This window comes from Osmerus mordax, chromosome 10, assembly GCF_038355195.1.
Source record: "Osmerus mordax isolate fOsmMor3 chromosome 10, fOsmMor3.pri, whole genome shotgun sequence".
NCBI classification, from domain to species: Eukaryota; Metazoa; Chordata; class Actinopteri; order Osmeriformes; family Osmeridae; genus Osmerus; species Osmerus mordax.
The window spans coordinates 1,322,707-1,339,953 of NC_090059.1; the positions used below are offsets into that span (position 1 = coordinate 1,322,707).

The 17,247-nt window shown below is 42.3% G+C and overlaps 1 protein-coding gene across 1 annotated transcript in view; it reads left to right on the top strand.

The window, feature by feature from the left end:
* Positions 1–17,247, top strand: part of ngfrb (nerve growth factor receptor b) — a 66,688-nt gene that overhangs the window by 20,971 nt on the left and 28,470 nt on the right. Inside the window, exon 4 of the mRNA XM_067245590.1 lies at positions 14,811–15,039. Coding sequence (XP_067101691.1) covers positions 14,811–15,039 — 229 coding nt within the window. The remainder of the gene's footprint in view (positions 1–14,810; positions 15,040–17,247) is intronic.

Below are 17,247 nucleotides of genomic sequence, written 5' to 3' on the forward strand. Positions count from 1 at the left end.
AGTTGGACTATTTGAGGGACCTACAGATAACTTCAACAGAGACAAAGAATCAGAGTTAGACATTTCTGCACATTACGTCAATGCTACTATTGTACTGAACTACGTTTGTGTTGACTTGGTCAAAGCATTGCAATTTACACTTAATACACTACATAAGTTCCTCAAACTGAGGATGCTTGATGGTTAATATTTAAGAAAGGCGACTACTCTACTCTTGTCCCCTTTGTTTACTTTGTTATAGTATTTGTCTCAGATAATAAACATTATTTTGATGCTGACAAAACATTGGTGTTGCTTTAGGAGTGTAATGTCGGTAAAAATATCATATGTTGAGTGTAAAATCAGTCCTCAACAGAAGCTTTCCACTTTTGATCTTAGTGAAATTAAACAGTTTTTGGGGTACATCTGTGCAGTTATACCCTAACCTCAATTATACTTGAATAATAACAAGACAAGTTGGCAACACTTTAAATTAAGGTTATATTATCTTCCATGGGACTACAGATGTTAACCACTTAATATGATCATTGCATTGGAAGGGCTTGGTTCAATGCAACACAATTGCAATTGCAGCATGTTGGCTTCTTTTTTTCCCCATATTTATTTTTGGGATTGACAGAAGGGGATTTCAACCTGGAACCACTTCATCTGTGGTTAAATGGTCGACCACTGACCATCTACCTACTTGTTGATAATGTGGTTAAAACACTCAGGGCCTCATTTACTAACAATGGTGCAGTTTACGCTGCGTCTGTTTTTGCGAGTTTGGTAATAGCACCCGCTATGCTTCCTCATTTTGCGTAGTATTTATCAAACCTTACACCCATCAGCCAATCAGCGCATACTCCGCCCTCAAGCGTAATTTGCGCGCCTCTAAAAGAACAATGGGCTCGCATATTTCTATCATGGATCTTCCTACGGGAAAAAGAAAGCGCAAGCTTAAATGTAGTGACGTGCATGAAGTAACAGCAAACCTGAACATATTACAGGGCAGAACAATTACATTTACATGTATTCATTTAGCAGACGCTTAAGCGACTTCCAAGAGAGAGCTTTACAAAAGTGCATAGGTCAATGATCATAAAAAACGAGATAGCCCCAAAAACATTGTAACCAAAACATGAAGCATACGAACACGAAGAACATCCACACCCTAGGAAAATAATTGGCCTATGTCTTCGCCTTGCTCGGATCACTCCTGCCATTGAATAAGGTACGTACATTTGTACACACAGGAAAATGCGCTCCTGGTTAAGACCTGCTTTTAAGAAGCAGAAAATTTCCCCCGCAGAATAGAGGCGCACTCTTACTGGCAGTCTTTGTAAATACTGTAAATACTATATAATTGATAATTGAGCGTATCCTCCCACCTTTTTGGGTGGAACTCCCACTTTCCCCATGACCCTCCCACAAACGCATATTGAAAGCGCAACTTGCCTGTTCTCGCTCATGTGGCAGGCAATCTGCGATTTTACCCAAGTGCGGCCTGTTTGTAAATACCCCGCATCGTTAAGTCAGTCTTTGTGAACAATTAACGCCTGGAAACCGACGCAAACGGCTTGATAAATGAGGCCCTCAGAGCCTCATGTACTAACGCTTTTGCGCCCACTTCAGGCGTATTTGTTTCACAATTTGCGCGTAAAAGCATGGCGAGGTATGTACAAACATGCCGCACTGAGGTAAAAGCGCAGACTGACTGTGAAGGCTTATATATGCTTCTGCGTTTTTCGAAAAACGGACACATGGGAACGCCCTCTTCTCCGAGGAACGCCCTCTACGAGCTCTCCGTCAGCCCTCGGAGAGCCCCGGAGAGCTTGACTTGCACCTCCTGAATTTTCTAACTATCCGTCGTGAGCGACGGAGAGCTACGGAGACCCCCTTGGCTGTGATTGGTCAGTATTAAGAATCGCTTGCGTCAGGGGCGGGGGCGGGGTTGCCGGGATAAACAGGACGAACAGAATCCTTTGACCGCCATTGCTGTAAGTTTTCACAATTCATATTTCAGCTAAACAGTACATGTAAATCAGCATCTGAATTTACATTTACATTTAGTCATTTAGCAGACGCTCTTATCCAGAGCGACTTACAGTAAGTACAGGGACATTCCCCCGAGGCAAGTAGGGTGAAGTGCCTTGCCCAAGGACACAACGTCAGTTGGCATGACCGGGAATCGAACTGGCAACCTTCGGATTACTAGCCCGATTCCCTCACCGCTCAGCCACCTGACTCCACCTGACTGAATTAAAATGTGACGAGAAATGGGCAGTGTAGTTGCTGAAAATGTGCGTATTTTATTGATGAAACGGCAAATTTGTAAATTTGCTCCGACTTCTCGATAACCTAGGTAAATAAACACTCCACAACGATTTACAAAAAACCGTTGCGCCACCTACTCTTCTGGCGGTGAATTGTTTTCAGCACCCACAGCCTACGGAGAACCATAAACGCTGTCTATCCGTCCGTATCCGTGCGTATCCGTGCGCCCGCCCATCCGTAAACGGAGACGCAGAAGCATATTGCGGCCTTGAGCTTTTACGTGCCATGCATATGCATTCACGGGAGGGTGAAGGGGAAAGTGATAGTTTCCCATAAAGAGATGGGAGGGGATGCGTTAAGTGCGCCTAATTATGTATTCCGCGGTATGTACAAAAACCGCCTTTGAAAGCGCACTTCTATTTTGCGGTGAAAATTCTCCTCCTGTTAAAAAAAGGCATAAGCCAGGATGCGCACATGCCCTTCTGGTGAAATGGCAGCCGTAACCCTAGCAAGATGAAGACATAGGCCAAAGGATTTTTGCCACAAGGATCACACTTTTTGAGTTGAGTGAACATGAAATTATTACGTGTTACAGATTAAGCATCCATACAATATTACTGTTACTGGAAGAAATCAAAGATTACATCGAAATCTCCGACTCAGCGTTCACATTCCATTCCAGCAGTTGTTAAACTACTCGCTACATGGATCATTTCAAACAGTCATCGCTGTTTTGTCTTTGGTGGCTGATCCATGATAAAAAGAGAGAAGGAGGCCCATTCAATTGCGCGTTTAAATGCTCGCAATGTACGCTATTGTTGGCGGAGAAAGGCGCTGATTACCCGATGACCTACAGCAGGGGTGTCAAACTCAAATACCCAGTGGGCCAAAATGTAAAACCTGAACAAAGTCGCGGGCCAACATTGAACAAATTAACCTTTTAATATGGACCCAAAAAAGTTTTGCTTTAACATTGAATATGGAACAAGCATCGCTTATTACCATACAATATATAATTTAATAGTGGAGACATGCAAAATCGAATTTCAAATGACAAAACACATCAATGGCATTCATTTATTAAATAAATAAAATTTAAATAAAAATGGTATGCCTCTTTTCTATTTGCAGCCTTCTGATTTAAATACCAAAATAAACTTTTTCCACTGGCTAATAATTTTAAAATAAAATGATAATAAATTAATCAACCATTCAAGCCCATGCCTTGTAGCAAGAAAAAGGCCCTCACTGCAGCGTACATGTCTGTGATGATGCGCCCCCGCCCCTGAAGCTGCAGGTTCAGCGCATCGAGATGGCACAGAGAAAGGCCAGCTCACACAGGAACTTTTGCTCCCGGAGCTCTGCTGTATCCTTCCCTTTGGTTTCCAGGAATTGACATATTTCCTCACGCAGCTCGAAACATCTGTTCAGTACTTTTCCTCTGCTTAGCCATCTCACCTCTGTGTGATACGGCACGTCTGCGTATTCCGAACCACACTCCTCCAGAAAAGATTTAAACTGGCGGTGATTTAGACCTTTGGCCCTTATAAAGTTAACTACCTGTGTTACTGTGGTCATAACATGTTCCATCTTTAGGACTTTTGCACACAGTGCTTCCTGATGTATGATGCAGTGGTAAACAGTTAGCTCACCTGCACAGTTCTCTTCCCGCATCTTCTCCCGAACCATGCCCACCAGTACAATCTTTTTACCGCACATCGCTGTGCGCTTTATTTCAGTTACACATTTGGAAACCTCCTCAAAGATTTACTTTCCTGTGGTTGTGCCATGCATTGATTTGAATCCCAATAGCTCCTCCGTAACACACAGATTTGAGTCCACTCCACGGAAGAAGACTGACAGCTGAGCAGTATCAGATGCGTCGCAGCTCTCATCCACAGCGAGGGAGAACGCAACACAATCTTTTCCCTTTTCCATCAGCTGGTCATACAGATTGGTGGCAAGATCACATGTGCGATCAGCTACTGTGTTCCTGCTCAGGCTCACGTTTGAAAATGCTTGTTTTTTCTCTGGGCATACGAGGTCACAAACCTTCATCATGCACTTTTTCACGAACTCTCCATCATTAAAGGGCCGGGCCGATTTTGCGATCTCTGCTGCCACTATATAACTAGCCTTTACAGCAGCCTCGCTTTGTGATGTGGCTTTTTTAAACATATTCAGTTGTGGAACCAAACTTCTTTTCATCTCCTCTACTTTCTGGCTCCTTTGAGCCATGTCCAGGTCCTTGTATTTGTCATGGTGTTTCGTTTCATAGTGTCGTCTAATGTTGTACTCCTTACTTACAGCCACGTTGACTCCACAAACAAGACAAACAGGTTTGTCTTTTACATATGTAAACAGATATTCTGCCTCCCACTTGTCCAGAAAGCTCCTGTTTTCTGCCTTTCTTTTCGCCATTTTTGGGAAGGGTTAGCTCGCTGACAGTTGGAGCGTCTGTTGCTATGACTACATTTACATTTAGTCATTTAGCGGACGCTCTTATCCAGAGCGACTTACAGTAAGTACAGGGACATTCCCCCGAGGCAAGTAGGGTGAAGTGCCTTGCCCAAGGACACAACGTCAGTTGGCATGACCGGGAATCGAACTGGCAACCTTCGGATTACTAGTCCGACTCCCTCACCGCTCAGCCACCTGACTCTCTCCTTTGTGACTACTGTCACAGAGGAGAGAGCGTTTCTGGGTCCTGTCCTGATTGGCGCGCGAAAACAGCAGAGCATTATGGGAAGACAGCAGACCATTATGGGATTCGTAGTATTAGCGGTGAATGCGCTGTATAATACCGGCGGGCCAGCTCTAGTAGTAATTTGGTATTGTCTCGCGGGCCAAATATAATTACCTCTGGCCCGGGCCAGAGTTTGACACCCATGACCTACAGGTTTCGTAAATACGACGGAAACTGAAGTATCACAGTGTGCGCAATCTACGGGTTGGCCATGGTGCTAATAACGCTACGTTTGCGAATGTACGTACATGAGGCCCTCAGTGTTCATCTCGTAGGTGATAACGGTTACTAAGGAAAAACTGGAAAACCATTTGGTTTTGATTAGTGATGGGCATTCCGGCTCTTTTTCGTGAGCCGGCTCGTATGGCTCAGCTCACCAAAAAGAGCCGGCTCTTTCGGCTCCCGAACGGCTCTTTAAAAAATACATGTTTTAACCATGAATTTGACTATGATGGGGGTGAAAACTATTTGAATTAAATTATGAAATGAAATCATACTCGATCGTAACCACATATCTTTAAAAATGCATTGATTTGTCATGGCTCTCCTCCGAGTTTTGACTACTCTCTGACTGTGTGTGAGTTGGCTCGGCCCTCCCTCATGCAGGATTGACAGGAACAGAATGTGAGGATGATCGTGTGCGCCTTTAAGCCTACAATTATTTTTTTGTTGTTCTTTGAATTAGTCAATTATTTTAAATACAATTAAAATTCATTATTTCATAATAATTTAGTTTTTATAGGCTGTATTAATCTATTAAAAATAGAGTCGGCTCTTCAGATATGCGAGCCAGCTCCCAACGTTCACCTTCAAGAGCCGGCTCTTAGAGCCGGATCGTTCGCGAACGACCCATCACTTGTTTTGATAGAATTATTGACATCAGGTTAGTAGTATTACTAAACATCTGTATGTAATTTAAATATATATTTTTTAAACTAACTTCCTTTATCTGCCTTATAAACACACAATGTTCCAGAGAACTTGAAGAAAAAACTTCAAGGGATCTTGTTTGGAAATAAACACAGGTTGCTGACTCCAAACACAAGTGGTTTGTGCGTCCTTCCCTCCAGGCCAGTTAGATGACGTCTTTGGTGTCTCATCCTCCAGGGAATGCAGTCTGAGCAGATTTTTCTGGCATTACAGAAAAATATTTATGACATTCTGAGGTTGTTTAAGTTCTCTCCTTACTGAGTTTTTGTAATAGCTTAGTTTTTTTTGAGGGATACTCTGCTGACTGTTAATTTTAGCTGTATTTTATTTTGTGTCCTTGCACCTTATTTAAGTTGCTACTGAGGTGACAGACGTAACCATTGTACCCTCTTTAAATGTGGTGTCATTGTTCTACAGTTAGCTTCTCATTTAGCTGAGGTTTGGTTACATACCTGAAGTTGTTTGTCCCTGGTTAGTCTTGCAGAGTCTTACCATAGATAAAGAAAGTGCTGTAGGTTTTCAATCCTGATGTAGGTCACTTAACAGGGTCAAAGGTTAATGGAAGGTTGGGAGTGGATGTAGAGGGGTATTTCAAGGATGCATGGTATTTCTGTGGAATAAAGCAGGCAGGGTGGAAAGCAGGAGTGCAGAGGGAGAGGAAGGGAGACATTAGATTCCATTAGAATTTTTTTTTTAAGCGACAAGGAAAGTATTCCCTACATCTACATTCAATTTTTTTTAATAATAAAATTATCAAATCAAAAGCTGTGCCCAAACTCTGACCAATAGTTTTTCATTGAATGTTTTATGTGTGTCATCATAATGTCTAAAACCATGGCTGGTGGCTACTACATTCTTTTACCAACTTTGGTTTCATTTCTTTTCACTAAAGCTCCATGGCCAGATTATGACCTGTTAACCTCTTCAGTACAATGTGAGCCTTATACTGATGAAGGCAGTTAATGTCTCAAATTCCTAACTAGAAACAATGAATGGTTTCCTTGCTGCGATGACTCAATTTTAGAATTTGGATATAACCATTCCCAAAAATTCCTATAGGTTTGTGACACTGTCAGTGTACTTGCCCTGCTTCATACCCAAGTTTATATAAATGAATGAGACTTCATTGCATTGGTAATTGTGTTTTCTCATATTTGCTAAATAGATTCATTGGATTGGCATTCACAAATAATAAGAGCATTTCACTCATTCCTATTCCTTCCTGTTAGCATGCAAGGGCATATTTGAACACACCCATAACTCATAGCACTTGCATACAGGGAAATTAAATTAAGTAAATAAAAAAAAACTTCCCATTTAATGTGCAGAGTTGGTGTTCTGTGTGGTCTTTAGTCATGTCATTCAGAATTAGAATAATACAGTATAATGAGACAAAGATTAACAAAACAAAAGTACAGTGAAATTGATATGGGGTGTAGTAAAGAAGAGACAGGTAGTGCAGTAACAGAGAGAGAATTAGACACAGGTAGTGCAGTAACAGAGAGAGACTTAGAGACAGGTAGTGCAGTAACAGAGAGAGAATTAGACACAGGTAGTGCAGTAACAGAGAGAGAGAGAGACAGGTGGTGCAGGAACAGAGAGCGAGGGAAAGAGAGGTGGTGTAAGAATACAGAGAGAGAGAGAGACAGGTGATGCAGGAACACAGAGAGAGATAGAGAGAGAGACGGGTGGTGCAGGAACAGAGAGAGAGACAGGTGGTGTAGGAACAGAAAAAATACTTAGAGACAGGTAGTGCAGTAACACAGAGAGAGAGAGATGGGTGGTGCAGGATCAGAGAGAGAGAGAGAGACAGGTGGTGCAGGAACAGAGAGAGAGAGACAGGTGGTGCAGGAACAGAGGGAGAGAGAGACGGGTGGTGCAGTAACAGAGAGAGAGAGAGACGGGTGGTGCAGGAACAGAGAGAGAGAGACACCTGCTGGTGCAGTAACACAGAGAGAGACGGGGGGTGCAGTAACACAGAGAGAGAGACGGGTGGTGCAGGAACAGAGAGAGAGATACTTAGAGACAAGTGGTGCAGTAACACAGAGAGAGAGAGACGGGTGGTGCAGGAACAGAGAGAGAGACGGGTGGTGCAGGAACAAAGAGAGAGAGACGGGTGGTGCAGGAACAAAGAGAGAGAGACGGGTGGTGCAGGAACAGAAAAGATACTTAGAGACAGGTGGTGCAGTAACACAGAGAGAGAGAGATGGGTGGTGCAGGATCAGAGAGAGAGAGACAGGTGGTGCAGGAACAGAGAGAGAGAGACAGGTGGTGCAGGAACAGAGGGAGAGAGAGACAGGTGGTGCAGTAACAGAGAGAGAGAGAGACGGGTGGTGCAGGAACAGAGAGAGAGAGACACCTGCTGGTGCAGTAACACAGAGAGAGACGGGGGGTGCAGTAACACAGAGAGAGAGACGGGTGGTGCAGGAACAGAGAGAGAGATGGGTGGTGCAGGAACAGAGAGAGATACTTAGAGACAAGTGGTGCAGTAACACAGAGAGAGAGAGACGGGTGGTGCAGGAACAGAGAGAGAGAGACGGGTGGTGCAGGAACAGAGAGAGAGACGGGTGGTGCAGGAACAAAGAGAGAGAGACGGGTGGTGCAGGAACAAAGAGAGAGAGACGGGTGGTGCAGGAACCGAGAGAGAGACTCAGAGACAGATTGAGCAGATGCTTAGAAGAGTGTACTGGTCGATAAAAGCGATGGAGTTACTCTCTTACACTCTCAGGTTTCGCTGGGTGACCTCTACGAGTGCTGATCACATTCTGCTGCAGAGCGCACACAAACACACACATTTTATTAATTTAGCATACACTTTCATTCAAATAGTGCATGTAGAAAGTGCAGCAGAATTAAGGATCAGAAGTGTATAGTTCTAACAGTATTTCTCTGGATAAAGCCAGGGAACAGTCTATATTTTAACAGGCAAAGTGCGACAATAACATTTCAACTGCAGCACAACATGTGCCTTTGTACACACATAATCTCTCTCACACACAAGCAACCCAACTCCCTGACATGGTCATACACTCATACACAGGCATGTGTAAACATGCCTGTGTATGCATGATACTGCATAACAGACAGTAGGAAAGGGAAAAGAGAAATATATTGTAGATAATGGAAATAAGAAGCAGGGAGAAAATCATAGAAAATATACAATCATGAGAAACGTATGATCTACTGTTTTATTGTAATACTAGATAATATAGAACAATCTTAGTGGATGATGTCTTCCAAACACCGTTAAAGTCAAGGTGTGAAGGCATTTGGAAAGCTGAATGGTACTGTAGGAGTCTTGAGTATGAAGGAACTCTCAAACACACACATACACATATACACACAGCATTCACTACTATTCCCTAGGGTTGCATATGTAAAGTGAGCACCAGAAATCCTTGGACAGTAAAATATGATGTTATATCATGTATACTTGGTTGCATATCCGTTACATGCAATGACTGCCTGAAATCTGTGACCCATACCCAGACAGATTACATATATCATAATACTTTGTTACACATATCTGCAGGCTCTCTATTTTTTTTATAGCGAACTGTAACCTGACCTTAATGTTCTTCAGGTTTCCTAATAGGTTTCTTTGTACTGGGTTTCCTCTGAGGTCTGCTGGTCTTCTGTGGATGGTGGGCCGGGATACATCAATGCCTACAGTCTGGTGCTTATGACTTCCTTGGTCATTTTCCAGATTTGAGCTTATTGGTGTTTTTGAGGTGGCTCTCCAAGCTGAATTGAAAGCCTATAATGAAGAAAACGTCAGCTTTTCCATGCATTCAGTGACACAAATGATTACACCTGCGTAATGGAATATAATTGTAGTCAAATGAACAAATACTTTTAGTGCCATAAATGTACAATATACAAAAGGTGCTGTGTTGAAATGTCTAAATGAGTCATAATAATGGAAAGATCCAATCACATGGATGGAAAGATCCTCCAGTTAAGGGTACAGTAAGGGGGATCTTAGAGGCAGTACAAACCAATAGTAGTGAATTATTCTCTCATGTGGAGAGGAGCTGAGCTTGGCTGATTGTTCCAAGAGTTAGAGAGGGTTGAGACAGGAGGAGCATCTGTGTCTCACAAAGGAGGGCTATGTCATTGTATGGTGTCTGGTATCCTTTCTAATGGGGTGGGGGTTGTGTGTGTGTGGATGTGGGGAGGGGGGAAGGGGGGTTGATGCGCTGGAGAGAAATGGGGAGGGGTCAAAAGAGAGAAGGAAAGGCCACATAGAGGAATGGGGGAATATGGTAGCATTACATGTGGAAAAACTAATGTTAGGCTGCTAGGCTAACAGAAGACTATATTTGCAGCTCAGTGGTTGAAAGACATGGGGCCAGTCACTTGCATCTAAGCAGTGCTCTGCTGTGTGGTCCTGAGACACAGAGACACTTAACTTAAGCAAATACCATGAAAAGGAAAGGAGATGGATTAAAGGCCAGGATAGAAGTTGCACAAACTAGTAACAGGATAGAACACATCAGATAGAATAGCGCCACACAAAGTACACTGTAAAAAAAATAGTGGTGGGCATAGATTAATTTTTTAAATCTAGATTAATCTCACTGTAATCTTGGCGTTAATCTAGATTAAAATGGCTCATTTGAATGCCGCCGAAGGCATTCAGAATATGTGTGCTACCCAAATAATGACTAAAAGTAAGTCTTTGAGAACGGGTTTCTCAAGCCAGGTGGCGCATTAGACCAGGAGCTCATCTCCTGTTTCCAAAATGCATCACAAACTGCTTGAGAAAGCTGTTCTACTATGATAATTGGTGATGAAAACAAATTATGTTCAAAAAGATGTACTTGTGTTTATTAACTGGAGTCAGGTGGCTGAGCGGTTAGGGAATCGGGATAGTAATCTGAAGGTTGCCAGTTCGATTCCTGGCTGTGTCAAATGATGTTGTGTCCTTGGGCAAGGCACTTCACCCTACTTGCCTCGGGGGGAATGTCCCTGTACTTACTGTAAGTCGCTCTGGATAAGAGCGTCTGCTAAATGTAAATGTAATTAACTGCTTATTAGATTAGTTAGCTTGGCTGACAGAGCTGTGCTGACGGGCTTGCCTCGGTTGCACTCAAACATCGTAGTTTGACGACGACTCTTCCACTGCGCTACATCAGTGCTTGGCCCGGCATCTTCCGCATTAGCTAAGGGATGCTTTGCGTTTAGGTGGTATTTGAGACTGGAAGAACTCCTAGGTTCACAAGGTGCAAACAACCTTAGTCTTGTTGAGGTTTCCATTGGGAAGCTTCTTAAAAATACATTTTCCCTGAAGCAAACCAGGCGGCTTCATAGCTGCATCCATGTTAGCACGTCACGTTTGATGTGATAATTTCATACACAAGGCATACACACAGGTTCGAAGACTCGTTCTCGCCCCCTACAGTGCAATTCGGCTAGGTATACATCCGTGCTAAAATATCAAGGTGAAAGTCATCATAGCTTGCGTAGTATAGACCCAGCTCCCAACCCAAGTTTGAGAATAGATTAACAGCGATATTTTTTTTTATCGCCGATAAGAGTCACAGCGCGTTAACGCGCGTTAACGCCGATAACCACAAAAAAAAAACTATTAAATTACAGTACTTTTCCTGTAAATTTTACGTGTTTTTTTCTGTATTTCTGAATGACAGGAAATACAGATAGAAAGACAATGGCAAAATGTAAATTTATATATTAACATTAAAATTACAGAAATATATTGTTACTTAATATTAATAAAATTTTCACCAACATGTTCTGTTAAAACACATAATTTCACTTAATCGAAACTAGCTATTTTAACAGTTATTTTGCAGATATTTACTTTCATCCCACGGACAAATAACTTCTTAATAACATTTTTGGTTTCGACATAGAAACCTTCAATTGTGAACTGAGCTCGGGTAGTTGACGTCATGCAATCACAGCATGCACCAGTCAATATCAAAGACTACAAAAGCCTGCAAAAGCCTTTTTGGGTCTATCTCGTTGTTTATGATCATTGACCAATGCACTTTTAGTAAAGCTCTCTCTTGGAAGTCGCGTTGGATAAAAGCGTCTGCTAAATGAATAAATGTAAAGACTCTAGAGTAGGACGAAGGAAAGTTTATTAGATAGTTGTGGAGCGGCAACGCTCCTGTTACCCAGAAAGCCCTGTGGCCAGCTAAAAATCTACAAAGTTAAAGGTTTAAGCTGAGTCAGATAAGCATTGTTTGGAGTTTTGTTGTTGTTTTCGTTCTGTTTTGGTATGTGTAAAGTGATGGACTGTAGTTTGGATAAATTAAGTGTTCACCCTGAGTGTGAATGTTGTCCAGTTAAATGATGATCTAACCTGTCTAATAAGTAGTGATGGGCATTCCGGCTCTTTTTCGTGAGCCGGCTCGTATGGCTCAGCTCACCAAAAAGAGCCGGCTCTCTTGGCTCCCGAACGGCTCTTTAAAAAATACATGTTTTAACTATAAATTTGACTATGATGGGTGTGAAAACAATTTGAATTAAATTATGAAATGAAATCATACTCGACCGTAACCACATATCTTTAAAAATGCATTGATTTGTCATGGCTCTCCGAGTTTTGACTACTCTCTGACTGTGAGTTGGCTCGGCCCTCCCTCATGCAGGATTGACAGGAACAGAATGTGAGGATGATCGTGTGCGCCTTTGAGCCTACAATCATTTTTTTGTTGTTCTTTGAATTATTCAATTATTTTAAATACAATTAAAATGAGTTATTTCATAATCATTTAGTTTTTATAGGCTGTATTAATCTATAAAAAATAGAGTCGGCTCTTCAGAAATGCGAGCCAGCTCCCGACGTTCACCTTCAAGAGCCGGCTCTTAGAGCCGGATCGTTCACGAACGACCCATCACTACTAATAAGACAAATGCAGCGAGCAAAGTTCCTCTCCAATTCGTACAGCTAGCCGGCACTACAGTTGTAAATATCTGGATACTGATTACAGCATCTGGATGCTGTATGTTGTGCACACAACTTGTTTTGAATGAACATGTTAAATTGTGATATCTTGTTTTGGCTTTATTGAATATTTTTATTTATTGAAAATGCTGTATTTTTAAATTAAAGTTTAATTAATTAAAGTAGTATTTACTGGTAAAGAACAGCATGTAATGTAATAGTACAGATATATCTTGTAAATTTGGTACAGGAAAATTACAATAATAAAAAAAAAAGAAAAGATTGTTCCAGTTTTTTTTACAACTTTTTTTTTTACAGTGTGTACAATGATTATTTGTAACATGAGTTAGACTTGAGAGAGGTAAAACGACTCTTGTAATAGGATTACAACCCTTTTTCACTGAAAGGCTGCAGAGCCTAACCATACTGATGGTTACATTGTCAAAACCTCTTTTAAGACACACCAGCCAGGGTACTTGATGAGTAAAACTGAGACACCCTTCTGTCTGGTTGCCTCCTGTATTGCGCTCTGAAAACGAGGACACAGAAACCCACATGAAAGAGGATGGCGGCTGCACAGAATACAGCCCTCTGTTGTTCAGCAGAGCACACAGGGACTAGATGACTAAGGCTTCAAATGCGAGCACACCAAGTCTACAGGTGCTCTGACAAAATGTCCTTGGTGGATTAAGTCTAGATGACTTGTACCTGAATATTCAGAAGTCTGTTGGTGGGCTGCCCCCAGTATTTACATGTCCCCTGAGGGTTCAGACAGCTTATCTGGCATTTGCTTGACAATAAGTATGGATGTGCATATGTGTCAGGTAAAAAAGTAAAAATTTGATTTATTTTACTGGAAGCAATAACATAAATTTATGAAGGAGGGAAGGTGGAGAGTGGGAGAGAGTAAGAGAAAAGGAGGTGACTGTCCAATAGCTTCCAGAAAGGCATTAATTAAGGTTCTGGCAAAATGTATACATGCATAAGCAGTGTGTTTTCCAGGAATAACATGTTGGCCTCATTTCAAAGAAGATTGTCAGTAACTGAAGTAAATGACAGACTTAAGTTTCTACATTTGCACAAAGTAGAATGTCTGATGTGCATTAATTGCGAGGTAACGTGGGTGAGAGTGGATGGATGCCCGAGCTCTTACCCTGTAAATGACTCCCCAGGGGAGTAGGAAATGACCGAGTTATGTAGATGGGAAGAGGGAGTAAGTGTTTGTGGAAGAGAGAGTTGAATGATGACGCAGTAGTAGAAGTGAAGCACTCAGAGTAGGGCTTAGGGAGGGGTGGTTTAACATTCTGTTCTTTTAGGCCTAGGGCTTATGACCCTGAACTGACACATTGCAGCCTCTCAGATCCTTGTGGATCTATACCAACATATCTCAAAGCCCCAAGATCTCCCACTGGGAAGGGTATCAAAGACTGAACAGTATGCTCTTCCATCTGCCTCGAGTGAGGGAGGGAGCTGTCGCCAGATTAAAGTATCAAGCTGTCGTCAGTGGCGGTCCTAGCACATTTGGCGCCACGGGCAAGTTTTTCCCTTACACCCCCCGCCGCCCCTACCAAGTACACGGAACCAATGGCACAAACACAATCGCAATACCTTTTTTATGCCAGCAGAGGGCACCAAACACATAACATGTGGAAAATGCCGCCCCTCTCTTCATGGCGCCCCGGGCGGCTGCCCGGACTGCCCGTGCCTAAAACCGCCCCTGGCTGTCGTGTATGGTTGAACCCTGTTGACAACCCATTGCATCTTCTGAATTGTCAACAATCGTAACAAACTATAATTTAAATAACTTTTTTAATGTTTAGACTGAGGAGAATTTTATATCAGAAGAGGATTGTAAAATGCATGGATCATTTGATCTAAAATGGAATGACTATGTCTCAACTCTTCATAACAGGACACAGTAACCTCCTTTCTTTTCTTTTATTTTCTCTCTTGCTCTTGCAGATCTAAACCCTCGCTTGTCCTCCATTTCGCCCTCTCTCTCTCCGGGGTCCTCGATGCCCCCCTTCACAGATGAGGATCTCCTGCCAGACACCACCACGGAGAGCCCCACCACCAGTGTGGACTTCCCCAAGTTCATCTACCAGGGTCTGAATGAACACCTCATTCCTATCTACTGCTCCATCCTGGCAGCCGTTGTTGTTGGCCTTTTGGCCTTCATTATTTTTAAGAGGTGAGGAAGGTGAGGGGACACTAACAGATAAGTGCAAGTGTAATGTAACTTTCTGTCCAACAGCAAAACAAATGATTCACGCAATCAACATGTTGATTAACTACTGAAGAAAAAGAAAAGAACACTTTTGATAGGCATAATTTTTCATCCCTAATTCAAGACATTCAAATACGGTTAAATATGATCATTATGAAGACATCCGATTGATTTACTAGCATGAACTTAAAATCCATGGAGCTCAAATTTTGGACTAAAAGTTTAAAGAATACAGTCAAGTCAATAATTATTGATACGCAAGTCAATAAAGCACCTTCAAATTTTTCTTTGTGACATTTACAAACCGAGAAATTGCAATAAGAAGATAGCTACAGGACGCCCCCACTATTAGGACAATAATTAAGTATTGTAAAATATGCTCTGATGAAACATGTTTCATGTTGGAAGGAGGATGCATTATGTCATTGTATCCACTTCTCATTGTTGATAGAAGATAGAAGACAACACCAGAGGCGGATCTGGGGGGTATTCCGGGTAGCGGGTTTAGTGAAAACTCTGAGTTGGTTAATCTAATCAAATCAAATCAAATTTATTTGTATAGCCCTTTTTACACGCAAGCATGTCACAGAGGGCTTCACATATGCCCATAGAACTGCCCCTCAACCAACCTAAACCCTCAAGGAAGACAAGGAAAAACTCCCAAAAAACTCTCAACAGGAGGAAAAAATGGAAGAAACCTTGGGAGGAGCAATTCAGAGAGGGATCCCCTCCTCCAGAGACGGTTGGTGAGAGAGAGGAGCAGAACACAGGCTAAACATAGTCATACAGTGTTGGTGGGTTTTTAAAACACCAAAATCCATTGTTCAACTTTATAGATGTAGGACAGGACCGGGAGACTCGTGACCAGGTTCAGCGTTGGCTGACCGACGACCAGGCAGGTGCTGACAACTCAAACCCCCCACACCACAAGGGATGTGTGTGGGGGGGGGGTCAGAGAGAGGAGAGCAGGGATTAGAGAATGCCAGGAGCAGCTAACAGTTACAGTCATAATAGAATGAGATCCCCACCGGTCAAGTGTGGACTGGTGCAGCAATTTAACAGAGCAAAAAAGGGGAATTTGATGCAACCCCACACACCAAGACAGCGACAGCCCCCCTCATTTGGAGCATGAAATCTGTTCCAGGGGAAGAGAACTCTAAAATAAGTTATACTTATAGAATAAGGATGGAAGCAACCCGTCCCCCGTTGCCTCCAACTAGTAACATACTTACCTTTAACAGTCGTAGAATTGACTAAACAATTACGTTTTTAACCTAATTTTAAATGTCGAAACAGTATCAGACTCCTTAATTGAGACGGGTAATTTGTTCCAGAGAAGAGGTGCTCTATATGAGAACGCCCTACCTCCAGCTGTTTTTTTCTTAACTTTGGGAACCACCAGATAGCCGGCATCTTGAGATCTAAGTGTCCTTGCGGGGCAATAGGGTGCAAGGAGACCGGAGAGGTACAGTGGTGCCAATCCATGCAGAGATTTGTAGGTTAGTAGTAGAACTTTGAAGTCAGCTCTGGCTTGGATAAGGAGCCAGTGTAGAGAGACAAGAGTAGATGTTATGTGATCAAACTTTCTTGATTTGGTCAATAGTCTAGCAGCAGCATTTTTCACCCGCTGTAAATTTTTTAGGTGGGTAATTGGGAGGCCAGAGAACAACACATTGCAATAGTCCAATCGGGACGTAACAAATGCATGTATTAGTTTTTCGGCATCATCCTTTGAGAGACATATTCGTATTTTGGCAATATTACGTAGATGGAAAAATGCAGTTCTGGTAATTTGCTTAATATGGTACTCAAACGACAGGTCTGGGTCCATTGTGTCTCCTAAATTTTTTACTAGCTGGCTTTGAGAGACTTTGACGCCGTCTAGGTCTAAGGTCAGATTGGAAAAATTATTTTTATATTTTTTAGGACCGAAAATTTGAACCTCGGTTTTATCCGAATTTAGAAGAAGGAAATTTGCAGTCATCCAAGCTCTCAACCTAGAAACAAATTTTTCCATAGCATGTGGAAATTCTCCAGACTTTATAGACATATATAGCTGAGTATCATCTGCATAACAGTGAAAATTTACCCCAGAGCTTCTAATTATGTTTCCTAAGGGCAGTATATAGAGAGAAAATAACAGAGGGCCTAGAACTGAACCCTGTGGTACTC